Raw genomic sequence first — 11,041 nt, 5'->3', positions numbered from 1 at the left:
TAAGTTAAGAGTGGTATGAGGCTCTATTGTAGACCAGTTCTTTTCAATAATTTGGAGTGCTTTGTCGATGGGTATGTTGGTGAAGAGGCTTTCAGCATCAAATGAAATAAGAATGAAGTTAGCGGGAATTCTAAGAGATATTAATTGTTCTCGTAGTTGGAATGAGTTGTGGATATCGTAAGGGTTGTCATGGCTAAGGAACTGAAGAGACGGAAGGAGGAATTGGCTAAGTTTAGAAGATGGAGCATTAATATTGGATATGATGGGGCGAAGGGGGTTTCCAGGTTTGTGGATTTTAGGAAGTCCGTACAGTCGAGGAGGTAGAGAATTATAAGAAATAATATATTTGTTATAATATATTGTTAGCAAGAATAAAGTTGATATTCATGATTTGCACCATGAGAAACACCTAAAATAAGAATTTTAAAATTTTAATTCCATAAAATTATTCTTAGTACTTTAAATATTAATTCTATGTCAATTTAGCATTGAATAATTGGTTAAGAGCAGAATATAAATTTTAGTAAACTGCTTTATTTTTTTCAACACTTTTGGAAAAGAAAAATGTTGAAATTTGGCAAAAAAGAAATTTTATCAAAAGTACTTTTCTTTTAACTTATGATTTTGGAATCAGCCAGTATCTCAACTGATAGGCTCATTTGGTAAATTAATATGGAAAAATGTTCCCACTGTGAATTATTCTGAAATCGGGAGTAATTAATTTAAACTAAAAATAGGGTGGTAAGCGAAAGTTGTGTGATGCACTTTATGGTTGTTTCATTCAAATGTTTATTTTGTCTAATTTGTCTCTATGGATGGAAGATGATGAACATTAAAGTAGAATACTTCGGACTCAGACCACAACTCCTGATTTTACAACTGACTTTAACAAAACAATTGAAGGGGTAAGTGGATGAAGGGGCTATGTAACATTTTTTAATTTTTTGAATCTTTAGTGTGGATGAAGGGGTTAGGTGTCTAGCTAGTGTGAGGTACTATAACCTCAAAATCCAATCAATAACTGAGATACCTAGATATAGAAGGGATATAGAAAATCAAACTTAATTTTCGTAAAATTTACTATATGTAAGATAACCTCTTCGTCCACTAACCCCTTCAATTCATTTGAGTACCTAAATAGAAGCAATACCATTATTACATTATTAATAGAATTGAATAATGTGGCAAAAACTTTGCCAATTATAATTATGTGTGGGTGTTGTGTGTGCTACAATTCTGCAACATCATCTCACTTAAACTCATATTTTGAGCAAAGATAACCATATGTATATTCAAAAATATTAAAAAAATTAATGAGGTGTAGATAGTTGACCGTAGATTAATGATTGGAGAAGGTAGGCCTGCAACTGGGTTGCAACCTTCTACGCCATAACCCCTGATGAAGACCTGAAACTCAGGTCGAAATGTCGGCATAAAATAAATAAATAAATATGGTTTTGTTTATTTATGTTGTTCTTTGCTGACCGCAACCCCCGACAAACTTCTCCAATAATTTAATTTATCACAAGTGCTTTTTAAATCCATAATAAAGACATTCTAAAAGAACTGAGTTAGTCTGGCTACAATGTAAAAAAAGTGTTGCCTATTGAAAATCAGGTAACTCTTTAAAGGAAAAAAAAAAAATTATAAGGAAGATAAATCATTCGCTCTCAAGTCGCTTAAGATCTTGAACATTTCTCTTGTGTTAGTCAAAGGTGATATTTTCTGCCAAAAGTTCATATTTGTGAGATTGCGGTTTGAGAGATGAGCGTGACAGCTGGGGAAGAATGTCAGATAAACATCTTTTAAATATAAACCACTTTGTTACATAGCATGGAATCAAAAAGAGTTTTAATCACAAATGATTCATTCCATTCATTATCTGGTAAAAATTGGAGAGACTCCAAAATTATTGTTTAGCGATTGGAAGTCTTACCAAGTGGGCCTCAAATCTAATCTATGCTTTTAAAACCTACTTGTGAAAATCAATTGGTCAAACCACTGGAGAGGATGAAAGGCTATACTTATGTTACTGACTGGTTCAGCCAAAGATATCAGTGTCTAATTCTCTCCCTTAATTCTTAATTTACTGTAGGCTTATAAGGGTCACCATTTTTGTTCAAATTATAGTCCAATAACGTAAGTTATGCAACAAGAGAAAGCATATTTTATGTTCTGATTGATTGATCAATACATTAGTTGTTAGTGTGCATCCAACATATCTATATTGAGTTTCTTACAACTGCCAACTCCAGATCAGATTTTACATAAGTCCTGAATCTACCTCTAATTATTATTTTAAATCGAGTACTACATGAAATAGTGCACTTAACAAGGATGTAATCTAGCAGTAATTGCTTTTTCTGCTGATAAAATGTGGAAATTATATTTATTTTCATTCAACAAGTAGAGGTAATTTAATTAAAAGTGTTGAGGTGAGGCTGAAATTTCAGTAGGTACCAGAAAATGAAAAAATATAGCTAATACTGTTATTTTTAGGAAATTTGAGAACTAAATAGAAAATAGTTTATGTTGCAGATAGATCTTAAATCTATATACTAATTATTTTTTATACAAATTAATAAGTTAAGGAACTAAATACCTACATCTTAATGAAAATTGAAAAATGTACCACTTACACAAGGAGACAATGGGAGACACAAAAAAAATTAGATTAGTTTAATATGATTTGTAAAATAAAAGATTAGATAAATTGCCTATAGTAAGTAGCAAAACCTGAGGTCAAATGAAAACTCTTTATAGAAGATCTCCGAAAGAATATTTTAAAGCGAATTTTTCAGAAATATAAAAAATCAAAATACAAAAATATTTTTTTTTACTTTGCTTATAACTTTAAAACAATCAATTATTTAATTAACTTTGATTATAGTTGAAATTATGAGACTGAATGTAGTCCAGGAATGGTCAGCAAATGGGGACCAAAAGCTTTGAGGTTGCAATGTTGAAATTTGTAATCAGAACCACAAGAACATAACTAAGCAATTTTCAGAGCATTTTTAAAATTTTCAAGATCCCATTCTGGTCTGGTTCAGCTTAAACAATGTCTGGAATGAAAAAAATAAAAGACTACAAAAATATAGGGTATTTATTCTGGTTTCTTTTAGTATAGATTGATGTTAAAAAAAAAAAAAAAAGCTTTAAAATAATTTACTTTACTATAATATTTATGTCACATTATTTTATTTTTTCATTAATATAGCTTAACATTTTTGGAGTAGCATTAACATAATCAAATTAAAGCTATTGCATATTCATTATTTCTTTTTGACAAAAAACTTATTGATTAGTTGTTTTTATTTTACCATATTTTATAATTGTAAGTAGAAGCATACCCATAATTATTCAAGACATATTTAATAGATGCAAAGACCTACTAAACACCTCTGTAGCTAGAAAGAAAAGTGTACAAACACAGTAATACCAATTTATATTTGTAAGGACTTTTAATTTTTTTATTTCAAAGGAATTTAGTATGAAGGGAAACAGATTCCTAATTATTTCTTTAAATCAATTGATTTTTCATTAGCATAATAATACAATTTTTTTATCATCTTTAGAAAGTATGATTATGAACTAAGATGAAAAAAAAAGTTGTATTTACAAAATCTGTTTTTTTCAAATTTTTTTTATATGGGTATTTATGAACTAAATGTGTAATAGAATTTAATGTTTCATCTAATTACCATTATACAATTTTAATAAATTTTAAATTAGCCATATGGTAATAAAACTTGTTTATACATGGATTTCAACTCAAAGAAATAATGCTTTACGACTAATGTTTCTTACTAAAATGAAAAAAATAAATGAGTAGAAATAGAAATAAAAATATAAAATGTGAAAAAATATTTATCTATAAAGTGGTATGACATGGTTATCAAAGAAGTGGGAAGTCCTTGTTTGCTCAGGTATCTTATCTATGAAAGGTGAATCATTTAACTTTCAACTATAGAAGGTTGCATTTTGTTATAAATTCATTGATTGTTGTATTTGAAGAAGATATCTTTTAACATAGGTAAGTAAATAATATCTAAATTAAAATGTTGTATGCTATAATAATATTCTAGGTATAGAATTGTTTTTCATGTAGGTTACAATGTTTTTTATTTTTATTAGTGCATTATAGTCAGCTAACTAACTTCTAAATTTAGCATCTCTTAACTGTGAACTAATTGATTTTGAAATTCTTAATCTAATCTTATTGGGTTATATTTGATTCATAAAAATGTTATGTTTTTTCTAGGCAAGATATTTCTCTTGATTATTCCACTGAAGAAAGAAATTTAGTTTGTACTATTCTTTCCTCAAAGTTTGTATTTTGTCAAAGTACTGCTTTTAGAAAGTTTTATAAATGACTTCTAAAAACATATTCATTCCTTTCTAATTATTGTTTTATATCTACTGAGTATGACATGTTATTGACATTCTCAGTTATTTCATTTTTTTTATTTGATTCTTATGTCTTGACCTAATTGTTAAACCAATATTTTTCAGCTTAGTTAAAGTTATTAATAAAAAATAGATTTAGGACTTTGATTCATTGAAAACACCAACAATATACCTTTAAAAACCTTGAATTATGTAAATAATTTGTAATTGTTTTCCATGCGATGTTCAATTATTAATGAATTAATAATAAATAATTTTCCAAGATTATTATTTTATTATAAACAATGGGTTATTAAGGTAAAAATTTAAAAAAAAAAAGTTAAAATAGTTTTTTCTTGTGTATAAAATAAGTACGATTATGTAATGAAAATATTTTTTAAAAGCTTTCTTTAAGAATCTTTATTAAAAAAAAATTAATAAAAATGAAAAGTAATAATTTTTCTTAGTTAGTAACAACTAATAAGAATAACTCACTAAAAATAATATGGATATTAAAAGTGACTGGTTCGAACATGTCACAAAGTGAAGTTAACGTTTGTATATTGGTGTTGTTGTGTAAAAATGACGAATATAACATTTTCTGAAGAGCATATTCTGTACTTTACATAGTGGTGTGGAAGATTTCTTTTGGATGTAAAACCTCCAATATATTTATATTTTTCAGAACATTTTATGCATCCTATTTTGTTTCACATAGTTGAACTAATTAGTATCAATAACTATTCCAGCCAGCATTATCTGAAAATACCAAATTTATTGAATTAGCCCTTTATGCAGAACATTGGCTATATGGTAAGAATGGTTAACCTGGTATGGACAGGAATGAATCAGACTGACTATGTGGATTATATGAGTTTATACATTGTAACAAAAATATATAATTCAATGATATATTTGTATATTGAGATTGCTCATCTAATAGTTTATGAAATATTACAGAGTAGTTCTGTTTATCTGGAATAATATGTCCTGTGCTATTATTAGCATACCAGCAGATGGATTACGTTAAATTCTAGATAAGATATTGTTTGATCAGTAAATACAAAATTCTTGATATTAGTGAAATTTATTGAAATAATATGAAATACGTATAAATAGTTATAAGGTCATAAGTGTCATTCTCCAATTTTGGTGCTATTTCAGTTACAGAGCTTTCTAAGAATGATAAACAATTTAAATGTGGATGATTTTGTTTTTCTGTTACTGTCCTCTTTGATAACATTTCCTTCTCATTTGGAGGATTTAATCATTAACTGTTACAAAATATATAATGCTTGTCTTGCTATTCTTTAGTCCTTTCACAAAGCTGAGGTTGAAAATTTACAAGTCAGTGGTACATTTTCATTTGCAGCAATTGTAAAAAAAAAATGGCTGCCATCTTTTTAGGATTATTCAATTAGTGCTATAAAATATAATTTGATTTTTAGATGGAACACACTAGCTACTACAACTATTTTTTACATTTGTCACTCTCTTGTACACTTTCAAAATGCGGATTTAAAATAAAATAAAAAAGATCACATGTTTTAAATCGTTTTTTTTTCTCCTATGCCACAGGAAGTGGGCTATCATGTCATTTTGCCTCTCGCAGCCCGTTTATAAATGTATTACAAATTTTAGATAAATTCAGTTATACATTTCTGTTAACATTTTACAATATAGTTTTGCATCAGTTTATTGTCAATGAAAACTTTTCATTTAATTTAAAAGTTCCTAAAAAGAAAAGAAAAAACTAAACCGTTCTGGATGATCTGGGTTTAGGTATGGTGGATCCGAATAAGCAGGATTCTATTTTATTGTCATTGACAAAACACGAGGCTGATAGAAATCAGTTCAGCAGAAGTGCCCCCGAAGTTTATTGAGCACTACAATAGAATATAATAAGAGGTTCTTTTATCTATTTCCCTAAGCTGTAAGAAGAAAATTCAATGAATTTAAAGTCTTGTTCCAATGATAAGATTAAGATATGCATGGTTCCTACTGCCATACAATCCTATAGTAATAGTTATTTATCTTATTCTTGTCATATATTTTTTATTGAAATGTGCATTAAATATAATTTAGAATAAGTTCAGGGCTACGTTTACTAGTAAAATTGATAGTCTGGTTATTGTTTCATAAAATATTGGCTTATTAATTTCAAACTTCTATAAAATAATTTAAATGCTATTGTTGGAATTCTACCAATCTTTGATGTTCAGAGGTTGGTATTTAATTTGTCTAGATATGTGAACATGTAATTTCCTGGAAGGACAGTTATTGATATGATTTTTGGAGTTCATTGTCTGGTGTGTTTCCTTTCATATTTTTTACTTTATATATTTTTTTAATTTTATGAATTCAATATATAAGTGATTTTCTTTTTTTTTTTTTTTTAGGATAGTCATGGCTTGCGAATTCTTAAAACTAAAATCGTTTCTCCTTTGTTTTTCAATTGAAACTGGAGCATTGATAATTGCCTGGTTATATGTGGTAAGCAGCATTAAATGGATGTCTGAATAAATTATGTATTCATGGGTAATTCTCACCAAAATGCCATTTATAGAGATACCGGAGTATTCCATCGGATAGATGTGCATCTTTTATTTTTATTATGATCTCTTTGTGTATATTATCCATTAAAAAATATTCATTTTCTTCAATCAAATTGTCTTTTTTTCTGGTGACAAGACCCTCTCAGTTATAACTGAAACCTCCTGTTACTATATCAGTTTTAGTTAAAACTTCTTCTCTGTGAACTCAGGATATGTGCTTTGTGCTAGAAAATTTTGTAAAAACAAAAGAACATAGTGCGCTGCAATCAGAAATGGATTCATAAATAATTTAAATACAGCTTCTGAACCAATATCTTTTTCAAAATTTTGTTACAGGAAAATTTCTCATTACATTACATCTATAGATATTTTCTATTTGTGAATCTCCAAAACAGAAATTCATGAAACTAAAGTGATAACTGTATAGAGAAACATTGCCTAAGCTTAGGAAAAACTTTTTTTTTCCAGCTTACACCACCACTCAGCTTTCAAGGTGGCAGGGTAATTTTAAGGTTCATTTGAAACTTATTATTTTTTAAAGAAAGGAAGTATTTTGAAGAGCAACTCAAATACTACAAAAACTATTTATTAGGAGCCAATGATAAGTAAGACATAAAATGAATTGAAGTATTAACTAATAGAAAAGTAGATATAAGAGAAATTTAAAACAATTATAGTTCACATTAAAAGATGGAAAATTTTAACATATTATTTACACCTTATTTAGCCCCACCTTAGTTGACTTTTTATTTCATGTCATCTTATTTTCTTACTCTGTTAACGACATTTTTAGCCCTGGCGATACCATACAAACATTGGCTCCTAATAAATAGTTTTTATACTAGCTACTTTTTGACTGCTCCTTGGACATCTTCCTTTTATTAATATATATATATTGTCAATTATCAATCTTCCAATTTATTATTTTTTTTTAATTTCACAGTTTTACATCTTATTGAAGGGCATGAAGTATCTTATTGATTTTTGAATATCCACCTATTTAACTAGGATCAACAACCTCTTAAACTTCAAATTCTTATTACCACTGCCGAATCGTAGTTCGTTTCTTAGCCGCCGACCTTAGTTGGAATACCGACCGATGCCGAAAGCAGACGGACTCAACCGATATAGATCGATTTTTATTGGAAATAAGATAAGGATTGAAGTAATATGTCAATATTTCTGAATTGAGTCTTATTTGACTTTATTAATAAATATTGGGGACCCATTCCATGTTGTAATGTTTCCTTGTAAGAAAAATGATTTTTAAATACAACTTTGAGTAATAACATTTTTAATTTTTATTATCTTTTAGTTACTCAACATTAAATAGTTTTTTGTACAGTTTTAATCTTCCATACCACATCGAAGTAGTAATTATTGAAGAAATTAAATTTTATATTAAACTTATTTTTTTGAGAGAGAGAAATAATAAAATAAACTTATTTTCTTTCATAATGTTTTTAATTTATACAATGATTTAATTTAGTCTTATGAAAAAATCTATTTAATTAAAATAATTGATAGGTGCTTAATAGTTTATTTTAAAAAAGTCTATAATGAAATTATCAAGAATTTACTTTAAAATTTTAATTCGTTTTTAAGCTTATATTTATCACACTGAATTGGTTTTGTTATAGTTGTTAGAAATGGTAATCAAAGGTTTTGAGGCCACAAAAAAAAAAGTTATTACTAGAAATAATAGTTTTTTTGTATGGATATCGATACAGAGATGAAAAGAAAAAAAATATATATAGTCGATGTCAGATCCATTTGAAGGATGACAACAATTGATGACTGTAAGAAATAACAAGTAAGAAACCCTGAAAATAAAAATAAAAAAGAAAATTATCCATTTTGTTGGCCTGAGAAGGTTTTGATATAAAGTTAATTAATTTAGTTTATTAATTAGTTTTCTGTTGTATTTTATATACTAAAAACGGGTCATTTTATTTTTTTTATTTCAATAGTTTTATCACTAGTTACTTCTTACTATGTTATATGGGTAATCCTTGAAAAAATATCTATTGTCATCCTTCAAATGAATCTGAATTTTTATTTTTTTCATTTCTGTATCGATATCAGTATAAAATAAACTATTATTTCCTGCAATAAAGTTTTTTTTTGGTCTTAAACCTTTGATGATCATTTCTAACAACTGTTACAAAACCTATTTTGGTAAAAACCTGTCTTCGGCAAACCCGGAATATTCTTATTATCCGTATTTCGTAAAAACGAAAAATATTCATAGGGGCCCTCTGGGGTTCCGCGCCTAGGTTTGGAAACATTCCGGATTCCTTTTAAAGTCGACGGCTAAGCCTTTTTGCAGCAATATAATAAATTATAGTTTAGCCCTCAACAAATTGTTTTGAGCTATATTTTCTGTTGGATACTATTATTTATGATCCCAGGAAGCCACATAAAAAATTAGATAGATCACTCACTCGAACTTTAGTCCCGAAATTGAAGCTTTTTTTGAGAATCATCCAAATATGTATGTAGAGAATGTATTTATTTTCTGATTTATATTTACTGTCATAGATTTTCTCCTCACTTGAACTGGTGACAGTGAGTATTCTTTACACGACTGCACTTCAGTATGTGGAGCAACAATTAGCCAATCAAACTGGCACTTACCCGGACCAACAAGATGTTGACATGAAAGGTATAATTTACAAATAGAACTTAAAATAATTTCTGAAGTATTTAAGTTAAATAAAAGAGCTTATTATACTTTATTAGTCAGATTTTTAACTTTATTAATTTGCCAATTTATTGGGTTTTCACTTCCATTTATCAAAGAACTGCTCATCCCCAAAATCTAATGTATGACATAAGATTGAATAAAAATATAACTGCTAGTTTGTTAGTTTGCTTAGCACACAGTTCTGAGATAGATGATGGAGGTTGATGTTTAGTTTGTGAGGAATGATTAACTGCCTCAGCAGCAATGCTTTCTCTTCTCTATCTTTAGTACAGTCATGACCAAATCTGTTATACAACACATACTCATTAAGTTTTAGTCAATCAAGGTAGCTTATTTTCCCATAAGTTTGAAATACCAGTTAGGGACTGTACCACTCTCCCACATTAAAGTGCATGAGGTCCAGAAAATTTAAGGATGGACTAGAAAATGTCAAAAACAAAAGTCATGATCGACCTCCCAGGAAAAATTTACAGATGCCGACAATTGTTTAATTTATCTAATAGAACATAATTGCTGGAAGAAGGAATTAGCTTTGGGTGCTCAGTCCATTTTCACTGATAATATTGGCTTCAGAATAATTGCCGACCTCACACTGTTATCTTCACTAGTGATAAATTGGAAGAAATGGGCTAGGACTTATTCTCCTGTGAATATGTTAATTGCTTGGGGAGAATGATTCAAAAGCAATGATGTTGAGGAGTATTTATATAATTGGCTGAAAATTATGAGGAATATTCAAGTTTCCAAATCAGTGGCAAAAGTATGGAGATCCTGTAGGAGAAATTGAAGAATTCTTCAAGTATGTTTTGTGAATAACTTTCATTGATAAATGTATTATAAAAGTTATTACACCATCATGTTTGTATTTCTTACACTATCATACAATATTCAATGTTTGGAGTATATCCATATTTGATAATTACAGACAAAATGGATTAAAAAATGAATGAATGATCTGTTTATTAAAATTAAGTAATGGTAGGAAGATGGTCTAGGTGGTAGTGAAGAAAGGTACACAAAATAGCTGAAAAAAACTATTTATAGTGCAGTAATAATTAATAGAAGTAGTAAAAATTATGGTAAAATTAAAAGATGGAAAGAGTAAGATAGATATACTTCGATACATGAAACATTGACATATAAATAAATGCATACTTTTCTTAAGAGGTCACTACAGAAGGGGAAAAGAAGTTGAAACAAACCCAATTCAAATTTCTTTAGGGATGACCCAATATATTTCCGATTGTATAGGATATTAATATATTCTACTGGTCTTAATTATGTTTTCATTGTGTTTATTCGAATGAATTTAAGTATGAAGACAAAATGATTAAATCCTCTAAGGCATTGATTAAACTAGTATTATTGAAATACTTTTACTATGTATATG

The 11,041-nt window shown here is 28.2% G+C and overlaps 1 protein-coding gene across 2 annotated transcripts in view; it reads left to right on the top strand.

Annotated features, from left to right (window-relative positions):
• The first annotated feature begins 3,790 nt into the window (after positions 1-3,790).
• LOC106689768 (uncharacterized) overlaps positions 3,791-11,041 on the top strand; it is a 13,027-nt gene continuing 5,776 nt past the window's right edge. The window contains exons 1-3 of one of the 2 annotated variants that reach the window (XM_014434931.3): positions 3,791-4,036; positions 6,789-6,882; positions 9,486-9,609. In XM_014434931.3, the coding sequence (XP_014290417.1) occupies positions 6,796-6,882; positions 9,486-9,609 (211 nt within the window). In that variant the 5' untranslated portion in view covers positions 3,791-4,036; positions 6,789-6,795. The remainder of the gene's footprint in view (positions 4,037-6,788; positions 6,883-9,485; positions 9,610-11,041) is intronic. The other variant, XM_014434930.3, reaches the window with a different exon arrangement.

Source organism: Halyomorpha halys, unplaced genomic scaffold, assembly GCF_000696795.3.
Source record: "Halyomorpha halys isolate HHAL.00 unplaced genomic scaffold, Hhal_1.1 Scaffold1462.1, whole genome shotgun sequence".
Lineage (NCBI taxonomy): Eukaryota > Metazoa > Arthropoda > Insecta > Hemiptera > Pentatomidae > Halyomorpha > Halyomorpha halys.
Note: the sequence above shows the minus strand (reverse complement) of the source record. Positions and strands in the feature narration are given on the sequence as shown.